The sequence below is a fragment of the Lytechinus pictus genome, chromosome 1 (assembly GCF_037042905.1).
Source record: "Lytechinus pictus isolate F3 Inbred chromosome 1, Lp3.0, whole genome shotgun sequence".
In the NCBI taxonomy this organism is placed as follows: Eukaryota; Metazoa; Echinodermata; class Echinoidea; order Temnopleuroida; family Toxopneustidae; genus Lytechinus; species Lytechinus pictus.
Genome location: NC_087245.1, coordinates 12301262 through 12320013, shown reverse-complemented (window position 1 = coordinate 12320013; position 18752 = coordinate 12301262). Strand labels below are relative to the sequence as shown.

The 18752-nt window shown below is 33.9% G+C and overlaps 2 protein-coding genes across 3 annotated transcripts in view; one reads left to right on the top strand and one right to left on the bottom strand.

The window, feature by feature from the left end:
• Positions 1 to 9544, top strand: part of LOC129255225 (dynein axonemal heavy chain 7-like) — a 55093-nt gene extending 45549 nt beyond the window's left edge. For both annotated transcript variants that reach the window (XM_054893696.2, XM_064096163.1), the window contains 9 exons: positions 2601 to 2781; positions 3578 to 3807; positions 4103 to 4292; positions 4805 to 4945; positions 5703 to 5906; positions 6692 to 6834; positions 7152 to 7284; positions 7833 to 7951; positions 8901 to 9544. In XM_054893696.2, the coding sequence (XP_054749671.2) occupies positions 2601 to 2781; positions 3578 to 3807; positions 4103 to 4292; positions 4805 to 4945; positions 5703 to 5906; positions 6692 to 6834; positions 7152 to 7284; positions 7833 to 7951; positions 8901 to 9030 (1471 nt within the window). In that variant the 3' untranslated portion in view covers positions 9031 to 9544. The remainder of the gene's footprint in view (positions 1 to 2600; positions 2782 to 3577; positions 3808 to 4102; positions 4293 to 4804; positions 4946 to 5702; positions 5907 to 6691; positions 6835 to 7151; positions 7285 to 7832; positions 7952 to 8900) is intronic.
• An 8151-nt stretch (positions 9545 to 17695) lies between these two features.
• On the bottom strand, positions 17696 to 18727 carry LOC129255209 (G-protein coupled receptor moody-like). The gene has a single exon (XM_054893694.2). The coding sequence runs from the start codon at positions 18725 to 18727 to the stop codon at positions 17696 to 17698; it is 1032 nt and encodes a 343-aa protein (XP_054749669.1).
• Positions 18728 to 18752: the final 25 nt, after the last annotated feature.

Below are 18752 nucleotides of genomic sequence, written 5' to 3'. Positions count from 1 at the left end.
AATGTTTGATCCAAATGATAATTATATATGTCACAAATTAGGTTAAGTAGAATGTATTGGATTAATGCATCAGAGGTGAAGAACTTTTTACAGTATATGAAGAGACTAATGGAATTTGGCAATAATTTATTACAATATTTTCCCTCATTTTATTTTGATTCTCATCATGATCTTGACAGAAAGTATGTATTATCATTCTATTGTATATTCTATTATATATTCATATTCAATATTTATGGTCATTGTACTGTTGTCCTAAGAAATGCAATCTGCAATATTTTCAAGGCCTCTTTGTTTCACCATGTTTTTGTTACAGTTTATAGTCCACGTATGTTTTCTTTTTCAGCAGTAATTATAAAAAAAACTTATTATTAGCAGTAGGTAGTTTGAAATCAATTTTACTTTTTGAAATTGATTTATATCATGTTATCCTAAAATCAGTATTGCCCGTCATGTAGATATTTAAATGCATATAATCAATTAGCCATTCACGAGAGTGTTCAATTCTCCCCGTAGAATATGCTGATTAGATGTACATGTAGATTGTACGACAGTGACCATTGATTTGAAAGACTTTCCCTAATATTTACTACACATCCCAATCAGCTGCATAGTAATGTTCTTTGTTGTCATGAAAAGTCAAGTTCATTAGTGAATTAGTTATAGAATTTAGCAAAACAGAAGTCACTTGTGGTACCTTCTACTCTTTGATCTGAATATATGCACTCTACATATTCCAAATGACATTTTCAATATACAGCGCGTCCCAAAAAAAATGTCCCTCTGATATGCGGCTAAATTACTTCCAAAAACAAGAATTATTCTCATTGAAATGTATGAAAATAGGAAGCTCATCTCATGTTCTAAATCCTATAAAAATTTAATTGGTCTCGCTTCAGTGGTTTTGAATACACAGTCTATTATGTAACAGAAGTGCTTTTTTGCCCATTCCAAGTTTGACCAAGGAATTCCCTGATCTGACCAGGGAAATCTCCATGATCTAACCAGGCTCATCAAATCACAACCTTGAGCATGTTCAGAAAGCCCGGTCAGAAGGGCAAAAACAGTATTTGACAGTTCATTTCATATTTAATAACGGGAGATGCACAATGATTGAGAAACGGGTCATGTCTGTTTCATGCCTAATTCCAACAATACTGCATTTTTGTTTTCATTCCTTTTGTTAATTAATAAGCTACTGAAGTCAAGTTAATTCAATGTAACTGTTTAAAAGAAAAAAGTCAAATTTTTCTCTAATAAAGTTTTTTTCGTGAAGGGTGATTAACTTGTGGATTCCCCTTAATTTTCAGCTTATTTTACTCATCCATCATTCACATTTTCTTTCAAGTTAGTACACTGATTCCCCTTATCAATAATTAAAAAACTTATTTTTTTAAAGTTTCTTTGTCCTTCTGAACATGCCAAAGTTTATGATTTGATGAGCCTGGATATGATTAGGGAAATATCCCTGCTCAGATCCTAGATGTAAAAATGGGGGTTAACATGCCATAGACAATGCAGAAATGTACCAATGCTGCAAACTTGGAATGGCCTAAACTACAAAACTGTTACGTAACAGAGTGTGTATTCAAAATCGCTGAAGCAAGACCAATGAAATTTTCATAAAAGTTAGATCATGAAGTGAGCTTTCTACTCATGAACATTTATTTGAGAATACTACCACATTTTAGAATTAATTCAGCCCTACGTCAGAGGGACATTTTTTTGGGGACGCGCTGTATCATAAAATATCATATAAATACTATAAAGTATCATTGATACTGATGTGATATTTAGTATATTAAGTGAATCACCTTGAATCACGTTCAATAGTTGATGAATCCTTCACACTTCATGATTTATTCTTGATATCAATTATTTGAGTGACCAGAGTCTCAACTGAGCTGGCATTTTCAATTAATTCATGAATAAATTAATAAAGAAATGAATGATACAATTAATAAATGTATTGCTTTTAATACCCATTAGCAAAATTATTACATATTCTATATTGGCTTGTTCCAGGTTAGATGATTCTCTTATTGTGGTTTTAAATGGGTATTGTATTATTGTGCTTATTTGCTAAGAAATTCAGCAGAAATTACTGAGCACTGATGTTTTGAAAATACGATTCAGTTCAGGGTGCTCTTCTATTTTTTTTGTCCTCATCAGAGGTATTTATTACATTAAAATAAATAAACAAACACAAACAATATATACAATTAGTTTCACATTTCACAAGCTTTTGATTTCATTGTACTGTTTTTTCTGTTATTTTTATCTTATTACTCTTTTAAAGAAATCTCAAATTAATGACTAATTCTCTCTTGAAATCTGACAACATAGAAAAATAACTGGCATAGACGTTTACAATTTCTAGAGATAATTTCTTTCTTAATAATATTGAAACTCCTTTGGAGTGGTAAGACCCAGTACTAAAAAAAACTTGCACCATTCCATTCCATCTAAATACATTACCCCAGATCAATGTACTGATTTTACTTTTTTGATGTACGTATTTATAAGACAGTATGTGTTCTAAAAGGTGAGATTCCTCATTTCATCCTTGATTAATGGAAAATTATTCATCTTTTTTTCAGGCAACGTGACAAGTCGAAACAGACCGATGGTTCTCCTATCCAACTCTTCAATCTTTTTATTGAGCGTGTGAGAGAGCAGCTTCATGTGGTCTTGGCTATGAGTCCCATTGGAGATGCATTTCGGAACAGACTTAGAAAGTTCCCATCTCTTGTCAATTGCTGTACCATCGATTGGTTTCAGGTACACTCATCCACTTAATTTTCGGGAGCCTTTCAGTTTTGTTAGTGATCTGATTGGCTGAGAGCATGCTAGTCAGTGGAAATCACTGACAAAAACCTTTCATGAAACCCTCCCCTGGGCTCCGTAAGACAAAGGTTTGCGATGAATTGCAAATATGAAAGAAACGCACTGATTGACTCCCCGTCAGTAGTTTAAACTAGAGTGCACATGCAACGGTGATCTTGATTTGTCATTGGTATTTAGCGACCGTAATACAAAGCTTAGCAATGATCGTACAACATTTTTCTGCGATTGATTGTACTGACTACAATGTACAATCAGTCGTGAAAATCAAGCATATGATTAATTGCTAACCTTTATGTTATGGGACTGGTCTCTGTTTTGCATGTAAATCTTTGTAGCATGTAGAGATAAAATTCATACTCTTATTTGTGTGTGTAATCGAGATATACAATACTTCTATTTACTGAAGTTAAAAAAAAGGATTGATATGAAAATTCCCCATTTTATTATCAATTTCTATATACATGTAAGATAGTGTTTGATGGGAAAGGTGACTTCAAATGTCCTTTAAAATAAACAATTCTTCATAACTGCTCTTTGATATCGTTGTGCTGATTTTTTTGTCTGTTTTCTCTATCCTGAATGGCTTAAATAAACTAATTGGAATCTGTCTCTAAAGGAGGTATTTGAAGAATAATGATAATGCTTATTGGTCTATATGAATACTGATCAATGATGCAGATCTACATGTATCCATTTCACTTTATTAATAATTTCTAAAATCTCATTATAGTCATGGCCAGAAGACGCTCTGCAGGCTGTTGCATCTCGTTTCTTGGACGACGTTGAAATGGATGATGACATCAAGGAAGGCTGCATCAACATGTGTAAGCTGTTCCACACCACAACACGTACCCTGTCTCAAAAGTTCAAAGATGAGCTGGAGAGGCACAACTATGTGACTCCGACCTCTTACCTGGAATTAATCAACACTTTCAAGACTCTACTAAACAAGAAGAGACAGTAAGTCATAGCTTCTGTTGTAATCATCTGTTACAAGCTATTGCAACAAGCTACTGTAATTTGTTTGGTTAAGAAAACATTTGTAATATATTTTGAGAATATAGTTATTTTTGATAAACAAGTTTCATGAATTTTTTTTTAGAAATTTACCTGGAAGGAGATTTAGAATCCTATTTTCCAACCGATCCTAAGAAGAACATTCCTAATTTTATTCCCAGCAAACAAACATATTGGGGAGGCGCCTTATGCCATTAAAGCAAACTAACATGATTGTTTATATTTCTTATGTATTCAGAGAGGTGTATCGTAACAAGCGTCGATACGAGGTTGGTTTGGAGAAACTCCAGTCTGCAGCATCTCAAGTCTCTACTATGCAGAAAGAACTTGAGGAACTCCAACCTCAGCTTGTGGTAGCTAGTAAGGAGGTCGATGAAATCATGGTAGTCATCGAGAAGGAATCTATTGAGGTTGCAAAGACAGAGAAGGTAATGATTTCTTAGTATTTTTTTTTCAAATTAATATGATACACATTTGTATCAAGGTTTTTTATTTAAAAAAATCTTTCTGGACAATTATTGAATTTTTCTGAAATGGTATACCATATTTAGGCTTTAATGATGATAATGATGGTGATACTGATGTTGGTTAAGTTTGTGACTTTGGTGATGATGATGATGTTGATGATGCCATTGATGATTGTGATGATGATGATGATGATGATTGATGATGATAATGAAAGTGATGGAGATGAAATTAATGGTGATGATGGTACTGATCATGATGTTGATTATTATGATGATAATTAATGTGATCGTGATGATGATGCTGATGATACTGATGATGCTGTCTGATGGTGATGAGGTAATGATCATGATGCTAATATCTACCAACTACTCATCATGCCTAATCAATGATGAACCTTATTTCAAAGTTACTGTAGTCATTAAAGAGTAACAAACAGTTCTAATAAATGTAATCTACATGTATACCTCTCTAGATTGTGAAAGCTGATGAAGAGGTGGCCAATAAGCAAGCCATGGCTGCTAAGGCTATCAAAGATGAATGTGATGCTGATCTAGCTGTAGCTCTACCCATCTTAGAGTCTGCTCTAGCAGCTCTTAATACCCTAACAACACAGGTAAGAAATGGGGCTGCTCCAGTACTCACAGGTTTTACTGAATGTTGAGTGTCTGAAATTATTTCTTGCAAGCTGCTAGACACTTGGATAGTATGTATGACCTAGCTTATATAATGAATTATTTATTAAAGCTAATAGCTACAGGGGCTTCTTATTCTGAAATAGGAAACTGTGGAATATTAAATTTTAGCATCATTGTAGGATGGTCAAGGATGGTCTGCATTGTTTGTCAGGAAGAGGAGTCTTATATCAATAATGATAGATGTATGTTATCAAGTATGGACTCATATACTACTGCCTATTACACAGGACTACCAACTTTTGTTTAAATCAGTGATCTCACTATCGATAGTAACATGATACACAAAGCTCTTAACAGAGGTAGATATTGTGGAAGTGATTTACGGTGCACTATGTGTAAATTCCTGGAAGGACTGAGATAAAACTGGATAGAGATAGAAGTGAAATGGAAAGGCGAGAAAATGGAGGTTGGGAAGTAGAGTATTCTTTTTGGAATAAGAGTTAAGTGTAGGTTTAAGTTCATATTTATTTATTAGAATTTCCATATTACACAGACTGTATACAAATAATACAAAAGGAAGATTGAAAAGAGGAAAGAGTGCACTGAGTAAAATATCAGTTTATCAGTGATCACCATATAGTTTCATGACCAAGACATTTGTAGCATGGAGCATGAATATGCAATTTACACATATGTGCGTTTTATAATGGATCGATGATTGTTTTTCCTTGATAGGATATCACGGTAGTAAAGGCCATGAAGAGCCCTCCTGCTGGTGTCAGACTTGTGATGGAAGCAGTCTGTATCCTGAAAGGACTCAAACCAGACAGGATCCCTGATCCTGGTGGATCCGGTAAGAAGATTGAAGACTTCTGGGGTCCATCTAAGAGGCTCCTTGGAGATATGAAGTTCCTTCAGAGTCTGCACGAGTATGACAAGGTGAGTTGCAATGGTGATTTTGGGATGAACTTAAAAATATCTGAATCTAAATATGAATCTTATTATTCATTATTAGTTGGCTCAAATTATTTTAGCATCTCTTTAATAATGGAAGGGGCAATATGGATCTATTTTCATTCATTACATCAATCTTTTCAACTTCATATCATCTTTCATTTTGCAATAGATATTGGATTGAACTCTGTGATAGACATTGATCCATCTTGCTCTTAAAAGAATATTTCATATTTACCACTTTCATGCTATCAAATTTTAAGAAATTGTCTAAGGTGTATTCAAGAAATGAAGAAAAAAAAAACATCTTCCAATAATTATCTGGGATATATATGAGAACAGAGATATTGCTTTAGAATAAAGGTAATATAAAACACACAGATTTCTGTATTAAGATTTGTCATGCCATTCTGAGCCTTAGCTAAATAATGTTCGTACATGTATATCATATAATTGGGCAAGGTTGATTGTCCACAGCATGGTAGGGATTAAAGATATATTGTTGAAAAAATCTTACTATGTGGGGCCTGGTTCATAAAGGGCCTATTTATTGTATTTATTGCAACTGCATGCATGGTGAACACAATAGTGAATACCTTGATAACAGGGCTCAGCAGCAAATCAAAATCAAGGTTTCCATGATAGTGTATTGGGAAGTCATCATAATTGTTAGTCTTTATGAAACAGGTCCTAAGATGAGGTACAGACCTTAGTATAGATGTCGCATTAGTATAGTGATGTTATTGGATTTTAATCTTTCTTTTTTGTAGGATAATATCCCTCCAAACATTATTAAGACAATCCGTACCAAGTACATCCCCAATCCAGACTTTGATCCTGCCAAGATCAGACAGGCCTCTACTGCCTGTGAGGGTCTCTGTAAGTGGTGCCGTGCCATGGATTCATATGACAAGTAAGTTATCTTTCATTATGAAAAGAGTCTTGAGTTGTGATAAGTGGTGAAATGTAAAAAATGTTGCTTTAGTCAATTATAAACACTCTAAAATTGGTATACTCAGATTATATTGAATTTTTCTGATAGCTTTTTTTTTCTTCAAAATTCATAAATTTCTTATCCCTTGTCCAATTTCTTCCAAACTGCTACTGTTCTGTGTCTCTTATTTTTCTTTTCCAATACATCTATTTTCATTACCAAGATCAGATTTCCCCTTTAAATAAGATTTCAATTTTTAACTATTCACTGACATTTTCCCCCTTTGAAATCTTCAGAGTGGCTAAAGTGGTTGCGCCCAAGCAGGAAGCCTTGGCGGCTGCTGAAGGTGAGTTGAAGGTAGCCATGGCAGGATTGGAGAAGAAACGAGCAGCACTCAAAGAAGTCCAGGACAAACTCAAGAAGCTTGAAGTAAGTCAGATCATGTTTTTTTTTAAAAAGTGCCAAGGACTTGTTTTACAACTAGTTGAGTATATCTGAATGAAAGTAGTTTTGCCATGAGGTTTTAGGGTCATCGCTTCGTAAAGAATTGAAGCAGATATTAATCACTTTCAATATCTTCAGCCAATTGAAGATTTTAAGTCTCTTGTTTTTCTATACATAGGTACAATCAGTATATCTATATGGTCATCTCATTGGTCAGTCATCCTGTGCATATTTCTATAAATGTATATTTTTATTTATTGTGTAATAGGTCACATATCATTTATAATTTTCATGTTTTATATTTTTGATGTTTGTGCATATACATGTACATGTAGTGTGGAATCCAAATTTATGTTGTATTTCATTTATGATGAAGTATATCTTGGAACGAGCTTCATCAGATTTACAAATTGCTGCACTGAGCTGGTTTGAGGACCTCTCTGCTGCCCCCCTCACCCTATGATCTAATAAAGTGGCGACACTATAAATGATTGCTATTTATGATAGTAAAAACCATTGAATTATTCTTCCAGGACAAACTTGAAGCTAACAAGAAGAAGAAGCTAGATCTTGAGAATCAGGTAGATCTGTGTTCCAAGAAACTTGACAGAGCTGAGCAACTCATTGGTGGATTAGGAGGAGAGAAAGACAGGTAAATTTTTTTCAGATTTTAGCAGAGGCATATATGTTCAGTAAAATAATCACAGGGCAACGACTTGTTTGTCAATTTCTCAACCCTTTGAAATTGCCCCCATGAGCAAAAGATGAGATGGATGAAAATAAAAAGAAAGAATTTTACACTGCCTCCTGGATAGGTAATAGTGATATTATTCCTCTATTATCATAAAACAAAGTGGCTTAATTCAAGCCCACATGACCTCTTAAAAATCTGTGGTAAAAAAAAATCACAGGGCCAATTTTTCAAAGCTATTTTTTGAAAGAAAATCCTTCATGAATATTTTTCATACCAGTATTTAAAAGTCACTTATTAGTATGGGCCTTACCATATCACAATGATATATTCATGACTCTACAATAGCCTCTTCATCATGTCAGAAATAGGGTAATTTCAATTTGATGTACTCAGTCAACATATACTATTACAATGATGCTGCATTATTCATATTGTTTGTAAGTTTTTAAGCAGGAGACCTCTCTTTCAACTGAACTCATATTTTGTCTACAAGCTTTCAAGGTTAATTGTCCTGTGCATAAAATTTTCATTCTAAATAATTGTTTTGCTATCAGTTTTAAATAACCCTCATTCATTTTGTGCAAAAAATTGAGTTTAATCAAATGTTTTAAATCATTACATCAAGCATTCTATGGACATGCTGAAAAAGACTGCTTTTTAAAAGGTGGATTTTGATATAATTTTATTGAACTAAACAAACCTATAACACCTATAACAATGGAATGAAAGAAAATATATTTAAACTTTCTAACTGGGCATTAAAAGAAATTTATTACAAAGTTTACTTTCATTTTTGTTTCAAGGAAAAGAGCAGTAATCTATATAATATGATTGATTTATACTTTGAATTGATTGCAAGTTTCTGTCAATGCCACCTATTAAAGATTGAAAATTATCTGTATTTTAGATGGAACCAATCAGCCGCTGACCTTGGTAAACTCTATATCAACTTGACTGGTGATGTGCTCATTTCTTCTGGTCTGGTTGCATACCTTGGTGCATTCACATCTGCCTATAGACTGGTGAGTAGAAACTAGCACAGTCTTTTTTTATGATGAGATCATAGGATATATTATTGAATAATTAGTGTATGTAGCCTTGATCTGCTGAAATATTATTGTGATGTTTGCTGAATGGCCGATGCGTGTGATGAGAGAAGGCACTGATTTGACTCATTATTTATGGATATCATATTTACAATGTTTGCTATCTCTTCCAAAGCTGTATTACCTGTCACTTGCCCATTAGTGCTACAGCTGCAATCTAAACTTGTGATGTAAATTGGCATGCAACAAAGAGATTCAGTGCATTTTGATGGCTTTCAAAAGAAGAAAAAAAAGAAAGAGAGAGTCATAAGAGGAAACAGATTGAGAATAAGAGGAAGATGGAGGGGAGAAAGAAATGTGCAATATCTCAAGAGAAAATACATGTATAATATGATTCAAATTTCTGCTTATAGGGGAGAAAGGAGGGGGAGGAGGAGGAGGGGAAATGGGAAATAGAAAAATAAAAGAGGCAGAGATTACATAAAAGCAAACAGAAGAGCATATGAAAAAGAAAATGAAGAAAAAAGAGGAAAAAGAAAGAAGGGTGAGATGAAGAAGGGGAGCCAGACGAGGATGAATAGAAGAAAAAAAAAGAATTTACTTTGTATAAAGAGAGTCAGCAACTGCCAAAGAGAAAATTCAAATGAATGCAAAAAAGGTAAGTTCTTTATATTAATCAATACTTTCATATTTGGGAGGGTTCTTTTTATTTCAAACAAATGTCGATTAAAAATAAATGAATGATGTTTTAATGTATTTTATCACAACTTCATGAATGGAAGAGAAAGCAATTAAGGTATTCAAAAGCAGCAATCATTTTGCAAATGTTAAGTACAACTACTTGACATTTATGATTATTTGCCAAGCGAAGATCGAGTGCATGATGATGAAATTATACTCTTTCAGTACTGACATATTTTATTTATTCTTGTTCATTTTCATATACATGTAGTAGTTTTTGATGTTCCATTCAAAGTTCTGTAATTTAATCAATATGTGATTTATCAAACTTCATCATTTATTATCACATTCATCAAGCATATTTATGTTTCTACTTAAATAATTAGTCAGTTTTCTTCCCAGTCCCTTTTTCAATCAGTTGCCTACACTTTGATTCTTAAGTTTTCTTTACCAATTAATTTCACATTGCTACATCACTAATTTCCTCATCTCCTAAATATTTGTGCATATTTCACCTTCTGAGGTGTCCTCATATGTCACATTTAGTTGAAAGGTTGATTTATTTGAGTGCAGAAGCAAACCTCGTGGGTTTGTTTAACTTTTGTCTCCTGTACAATGTGTAAGCATGCCTCAACATTTTTACATCATAGTAGTGTATGATTTTATTTTTTTTAGAGTCTAGTTTGCAGACTTACCTAATGTTTGTGTTCACGTGTTGCAGTGGGACTGAACTGAGGAACTACAAAATGACACCAGTATGCTTTAAAGCATCCATTATTTGGAGGAGATGATTTATTTTCATCGTCTATTTTCTATTGCAAATTTTTCTTTCTTTTTTAATGAAAAAAATAATTAATGTATTCAAATTTAATTATGAAACAATGAGATGTAATCCAAGGCTGTAATTGTAGCACCTCCCTCCAGATCCCTCCCTCCTATCCCCATCTCTCCTCTCCTCTCAACTTTCTTGTCCATTTTTAACTTTAGATGATAATAGCTCCATGATAAGAAGCAATTTTCTCTTTCCTGTTGCCATGAATCACAGGTTGTAACATGCTCGACTAGAAATTGGAAGATTTACCTTTGAATCTTTGTCTTAAGATCATAAATAGGAATAAATGATAAAATTTAGTAATCGATGGGTGTGGGGGAGGTAAAAGAGAGAAGAGAAATATATAGCATAGTCGTTTTTGCAATTTATTATTTAAATGGTCGTTACTGTTTTATGTTAAGTGCATGAATTAGTATATCTGAACCCAAATTTGTTTTGAAATGTGTCTGTATTCTTATTTTCCCTTATTTGTTGCCTGAAATATTGCCATTCCCCCATCTTCCCTCATTTCCTCAATTAATTGTAGCCCTTGTCATGCTCTTCCCATAATGTCAACATTGTCAGCGATTACGTGGTCAACCCTTCCGTAAAGTGTGTGATAAATGGACGTTTGTTAAGAGGCATGAGAGAAATTAGGAATAAAAATCCTTTGTTGTCAGGGAAAAGCAGAGTGCTAGACACTCGCCTTGAGTGTAAATGGTACTACAGTATTTTATTTGAAGCTTCCATTTGCACATATTATCCCACACATTAACAATTATTCATCCCATTTATCGTTTGATCTGGAGCTAAATTGTGTGCTTCAGTATGGGATTGTAAAGGAATTTTATTCATCAATCATGGCATTGTTTACCTGAAATCGCTAACAAAGTGGTCAATAAATCATTTGCGCCAGCAAGGCAATGTATGAAACTTTGGAGTTGTTGTTGACTCTCTTCCTTCATTCCCCTCTTGCCCTTCCCTTTCCGCCCTTCCCTCTACTCTCACTACCATTCCTCCCATCTATCATTTCCTCAATTCTCTTGTCTCCTCCACACCCTTGTTTACTCCCCCCCTCTTCCTTAACTTCATGCCCTACCCTCTTCTCCCTTTCCCCTCCTTTCACTTTCACCCACCATTCCTCACATCCTCCTTCCCTCATCTTTCCCTCCCTCTTCTATTTGTAACTCCCTTCTTCGATGATTCCTCTACGTCATTTCTTTGTCCCATAATTAATGTATCCAGCAAATATATGTAATATCTCAGATTTCATCCACCACCATTGCATTTCATTTTGATATAGATCTCTTATCTTAATAAACTACATTGATTATACTTGGTTGTACTCGGCTAATAACCTGATTTCTTTATCTTGTAAATGGCACCTGTTGACATATTAGTAAATATTGAGATTGTAAATGGCATTAAGTTGGCCTAATATTGGGTTATTTCCTGAAGGGGAAGGGGGGGGGGCAGTCATTGATTTTAGGCAAGTCATCACCAGCCTTTTTCAAATAATTTGAACTGTACCCTGTTGTAGAAACTAACTATCAAACAAGTCAAAATGAAATAGAACTTGATTTCTAATCAAATAAAAATGAGATGGGACTTGTGTTTGATTTTCTATTCTTTCTCCATTGTGCCTCTGATCTGGTAAGACAAGCACATGGTTATATCTACAAAGATGTAATAATTGGCATATTGTGAATATCAAAATATTTGTAAACTGGGACCTACTTCCTTTTAGCCTGGCATTGATTTAATATTTCAGGAGAGAGAAGGGATATACAAGCCTGCTGCAAGAGCGATTATAGTTGAAGTGGCTACCTATGATAAATAAGATGCTATCATCATCATCATCATCATCATCATTTTCATCATCTTCTTTATCATTACTACCAATAGTACCATTATTATTATTATTATTATTATCGTCTTTGTTTTTGTCACTATTATTCAAATAAGAAATACATGTAGTATTGAAGAGGATTAAAGAGGCTATAGAATATCAAGATAAACAGTCATTGGCTGATGAAGACACACCTGTTGGTGAAACCAAGCTGGATGAAATCCCATGGTAGGGTTCAGAATTGGACTCTGAACTACTCTATTTGACCAGATGGATTGGTCAATGTTTTCTTGTAGGCCAACATTTAAGAGAAAATTTCCAAAGTAATCTTTTAATTTATTTGTATATTAGAGCTGTTTGATATTTCTTGATAATTCCTGATGTAGTAATTTGATGAAACCATATATTTTCACCAAATTCAGGCAAATCTCTCTATTTTCTCAGTTTTTCACATCTGCATGATAGTATAATTGCATATATATCTTTATTTTTTTATTTGAAATTGAGAGAGAGAGAGAGAAAGTGGATAATACACAGCGCCAGGGGAATAGCAAAGAGATGAACCCAAAGAAAGCGATTGAAAAACAAGTATCTTGGGATATAAATAAACTATTGAGCAAATGGAATCTTGTGGCTGTCAATAGCTAGTATTATTGGATATATACAAATACATTATTGAATGAATTTTATCATCTGACCATGAAAATACCAAATGGACTTGGCTTTGTGTATTGTTGAGCCAATTAGCCATAAATAAATTCATTGTGCTTGTCGTTTGCCGGGAACTGTAATGAATAGGTAGGATACTCAAGGTTAAAGGAAGATCAGGCTTGAATGGTCAATACAGAAGAGCTAGCCTGATGAAGTCTCATTACATGTTTGACCACATCAATAACGATCCAACCTAGTTTAATTATGATTAAATAAAGTTATGCTTCAGTTCTTTCATCCATTCCAAGTAACATAAGCTTTGGTGATATATTGTTTGAAGGTTTGTGTTGTTCTCACAACAGAATATTAATATCTGAAATTAATCAGTGCTTGTGAAATTTAATTAGCCACAAATGACCACATTGATCAATAATGATCAAACCTAGTTTTGTTATCATTTTATTAATTCATAATTCAGTTTCCCCTCCCCCTTTTATTCAGAATAAGATCAGTATAGTTATCATGATATTTGTAATCATAGGCCTTGAGTAGTGCCTACCTCATCAAAATATGAATTTCACTGTTGACCAGAGATGTATGAAATGTCATCTACATGACCACATCAGTATTGATCAAACCTAGTTCCAAAAAACTTCCAGTACAGGACAATTAAATTGCATTCTTCAGTCTTTCCTCATATTCAAATTATGTGAGCTATTATGATCAATATCATATTGATCACATACATATACATTGTTCATGTTTTGAGTAGCTAACCATCATATTAAGATATGAAAATTTAATGACATAGTATACTGTTTTCTATTGTTAAAGAATGCAAAATTTTGTAAAGTGTAATCCCCATGGTACATGTTGATTAGAACGATTCATGAGTTGCAATCCTATGAAAGTATGGTATTTGTTACACATTGAATTATTAACATTTGTTTATATTGTACTTCATCCTTCATTCATTTCTCTTTTCATTAACCGCTTTCATCCATTTATTACTAACAAGGTCGACAAGCATATACTTTCATCTCGTCGAAAATTAGTTAATTAATGTTGCCTTGGTGACAATATACATTCAGTGATCTCATCCCAGTTAAAATAAATTCGTTGTGTATGAGACTTATGATATTTGTACCAAGTTTCTTCGAATTTTGATTGATTTGGATAAACAGCCATTATGGAGAAAAAAACATCAACGCTAACGAAAAAACAAACAAAACAACCCCCCCCAAAAATCCAAAATGCATGCACTCATTTATTTCTGCTTCTGGTTTTAAGTGCTTATTTATTTTGAAACAAAATGACATTAAAGTGTAACAATTCATTTACAAACCCTAAGGAAAAAATCAAATTAAAAATTGAATCGTGCATATATATATATCACATTCTATACACTTTTTGTAATCATGATAAAGATGCCGCGTATCTTCCTAAATACATAAATGATTTGAGCGTGAAGCCCGATCTGAAAACTGGACAGATTAAGCACGTTTTTAGTTAAAGAACAAGCAGTGTAATTAAGCACGATGTAAAATTGTTGATGATCTGATCCGAAAGGGAAAATTTTAAGCACTGTCTAACATGTAGACCTATAGGAAAATTCGTAAGAGGTTACGAATCTCATTGAATTAATGATGCGAGCGCATAACAAGATATTCTAAGATCTTTTTTGTTAACATGAATAGGATGTCTTTCTGACTCAATAATTAAAAACGATGCAACGCGGGCTGAAAAAATACTTACTTGTAAATGGGACATTTCAAGTACTGATTGTGGAAAATCTTGAGAGGAAAGCATCTCACCAGTTATTTTTCATTTTTATTTTTACGTTCAGCACATTTTTGTAATCATGAACAGGATGCACATTTCGCTAAAACAAAGTCATGAAAACTCGAATCGCGAACAGAATGATTTGTTCACTTTGACATGGAACTGATATTTTAAGGCCTGTTAAGGTCTTGAGCAGATTATCATCTTACTCAACGGACAATGCGAATCGCGAGTGATTTTTTATTTCGTATAATGACCTTAAAGTTCCTATTTCCCAATTATTTTGTTTACCCCATAACGATTCTTTTATCATTCTGGTTTTATCCTATCTTCTTGTTCTCCTTTTCTTTTCTTTTCCCCTTGTTCACCCCCAATTAGGGGGGGGGGGATGGGCGTGACCGCTTCACACCCTGGATCCGCCTATGCACTATATAGCTATAATAGTCAGTAATTGTCTTGTAATGCCATTTAGTCTGGCCCTCGCTCGATGTGAAATACTCTCTAGGAAAATAATAGACTATTCTTAAAGGGGATGATATCTCACTGATTGGAGAATACTTGCGAGGGTAGCGAATAAGGGATCGTGAAATTAGTGCCAGAATGTTCTAAGCATTTTCAATCTTCGCAAACAGTTTTTGTTGTTGTCACAAATGAATTTTGAGCAGCAAACAGTTCCTCGCGTACGTGGCAAGAATTGATAGAATCATTTAAGCCATTGCGAACGGTGGTAAGATGATGTCGCTGAAGTTTTTTTTTTTATTCGCCGATTCTCGCGACGATGAGACCACATTAAGGGTCAACTGAGAAGAAAAATGTTCGTAAAACGTAACTCCTAAGAAATGGAATGGGCAAATCAAAATATTGCTATAGTCGCAAAATTTTGTTTATCCGTCAGATTCGCTCTTTAAAGTAATGAATTGGGCTTATTAAATGTAAACAGAAATTTGATTTCGATTCATATTATGTTTGTATTTTCTCTTGAGCTATTGCGGGTTTGAGTTTATTGCAGCCCTTACCTCTTGGAAATGGGGAGAAATAATTTAGAATAGAAAAAAAAGAAAAATAAAAGAAATATTTGAAGGTGTTATTCAATCAGCTGTTGGAGTAAGTCATATCACTTAGTAATAAAATATGGCGCCAGTGTTGTTAATATAAATAGCATTTTTGGAAACCAATTCAATCTTCTTTTTTTTTACATTTTGACATTGAATAAGGATTAATTTGTTTCACCATTTTCCATATTTTTTCATGAGCTCATCCATTATTGTCTTGAATGTATTAGATATTTGAACATGGTTCACGGTAGACCTTTAGTAAGGCAATTGGTTTTTGTGAGGATCATATCTGAAATAAATTATAACGGAATGTCATCAAAGCGGACGTCATATCCTCTTTCATTTTCATCGACCGTTTAATCTTAAAACACGGACGAGTTTTTATCATGATAATTACTATACGATACTGGCATACTCGTTTTTCTTTTCGTATTATTTCAATTTTCTGCTTTAATAAAAAGTTCATTTATAGATTACTTAAAAAAAATACGACAAACAATGAATAATATTTTGACAATAATAAATCTTTCTAAGTATATATTTCTGACATTGAATTAATATCAGAATGCAAAATTGCAGTTATTATTCAGGAAACCACGGTCCAAAAATTAATAATAAAAAGGGGCCATTAAAAAAATACGACTATAAATTCACTCGAAATATTGAAAGTTCTGATTTATTTCTAAACAAAACGATACGAAGTAGACTATCAATTTCACTTTTCTTTCATTCATTTATTCATGTTCGTCAGCCATACATGTATCATAATTTTTTTTTTAAATCCTGGATGGAGGTTTGTCAATCTCCATAATTTCATTTTATATACATAATGTGCAGCGCCCACAATACCGAGCATTAAAAGGAATGCCTTGATAATTATGTCACTTATTTGCTTGAAGATCAGGTTAAAAAAAACCCATATATCTATTAATCACAGCCCGTGTCATTTCATGTACACATATATCCATTAGTGACAAAAAACAAATATTAAGGACACAGGGAACGAGTCTTTATGATGATGAAAATATCGTTCTATATTTGTTTCCACCACACGCGGTGATCAGAAACACAATAGCTTGCTGAACTGACAGACTTAATAGTTTCCTTGACTACCAAAAGAGTAATGTGATTATTTGCTCTTCGATGTTAGATAGGTGATAATTATAGCATATATATTTACTGTGTCCACTAACTGTTTGTAAATTTGCAATCCCTCATCAAATCTTATCAGGCATTATTCAAATAGTCCCAATGCTACTGGACAGGTTTATCCAACAAGTAATCTATTTCGATTGCTTATTATTGAGCTAACTTCTTAAACTGGCATTGATTCCCCTTTGATCTTACATTTATGCCCATATTATCCAAAACAAAATAGGCCTATTATCATATATATACAAACTCTCTATATATAAGTTTTGGTATTGTGAGATGTATCTTAATGAGACCTATTTGACAACATATTGTTATAAAACGAGGCATGGCTTTGTTTTAATGAGACTTTGTTTTTAATCAGGCATTTTTTAACATCATACAAATCGCAGTGGGCGTGTTACAAGGAAATATTGTATTGTATTGTATTCAAGGTAAAGTTCTTTCTGTTTGATAAATAACATCATTTACAACAAAGCAAACAAATTATTACAGAGTACATGAAAAATGCATGTATTATATCTGTAATTCTGTATTTAAAGAAAATATTTGTATTGTCCAGTTAATAATTTTTGCAACTAGACTTGTTTTTATAATTGATATTGATTAAATGAAATGAACTTGACTTTGTATAAAGACGATTATCATTGTGCAGTAAATGCATTTTAAAAAAGTTTACTGACAAAAAGACTGTTCCCGACAAAGTATGTAACTGAATAGTCTTTCATATGATTTTCGATATGTTCGTATCATCCAGGCATAGAGAAATGGATTGATGCAAGGGTTTATCCAAATGAAAAAGTTTGTTGCGCGGTGAACCTGTAAGGGCACTGTGGAATGCTTGTCCGCAAGAACGGTCGCAGTATAGGGTATCCAACACAAAACAAAGAGACTGAAGAGAGCAAAAAGTTTCTTGGAAAGCTTGACTTCATAACGACTCATGCTCCGCTGTGGATTGTAGTTATTTGCTGATTTGTTATTAGACTTGTTACTTTGCTTGGTTGAATGTTCTACGCTAGAGGTTGGTGTCGTTCGACTTGCTAAGCTCATGCTTTCGATGGACCTTCTGCTCTTGCGGACTTTACAGAAAATTAGGCCGTAACAAGTCGGAACGATGACGAACGTCGCTATGAATCCGAATGTTATTAACGCAGCACAGTAGTACCATTCGTGCGGATCGGAGTACCTTAAAGAACAATGTCCCAGCACTTTATTGTAGCCGACATCACCGATCCCGAAGATCGGAAGGAGTACTGCTACGATTGCCATCACTAATAGAGATGTCGAAGCCGATAATACTACCCTACCATGCATGACTTTGCGTCGTACAGGGTTGGTGTATGCGACTGTCACATAACGACAAACCGCTATGCAGTTGACCGTCAAACCAGACATGGCAACACTCAAGATTGTTACATATCCAATGAAAATACAAGCGTTTTCTCCGTAGGGCCATCCGCCGTTAACAAGGCAAAGCATGAAACACGGCGTTAAAATTGCCGCCGTGACAAGGTCAGTAATCGCAAGAAGAAAGATGAAGACATTCTGCCTGACTTGAAGGGCTGGGGATGTAAATACAGCTACAACTACTAGAAGATTTCCAAGAGTACCTACAACACAGATAAGTCCGAGAAGGGCAGTTTCCACAATCTCTCCAATTCTCATGGAATGCTCCGGCTCAGTTAAACTGTTATCCGTCACATTCATGCTAGAACATTGTTTCACCAATAAC

Coding starts and splice junctions, on each gene's coding strand:
- LOC129255209 (XM_054893694.2), bottom strand. CDS start 18,727: ATGAATGTGACGGATAACAGTTTAACTGAGCCGGAGCATTCCATGAGA.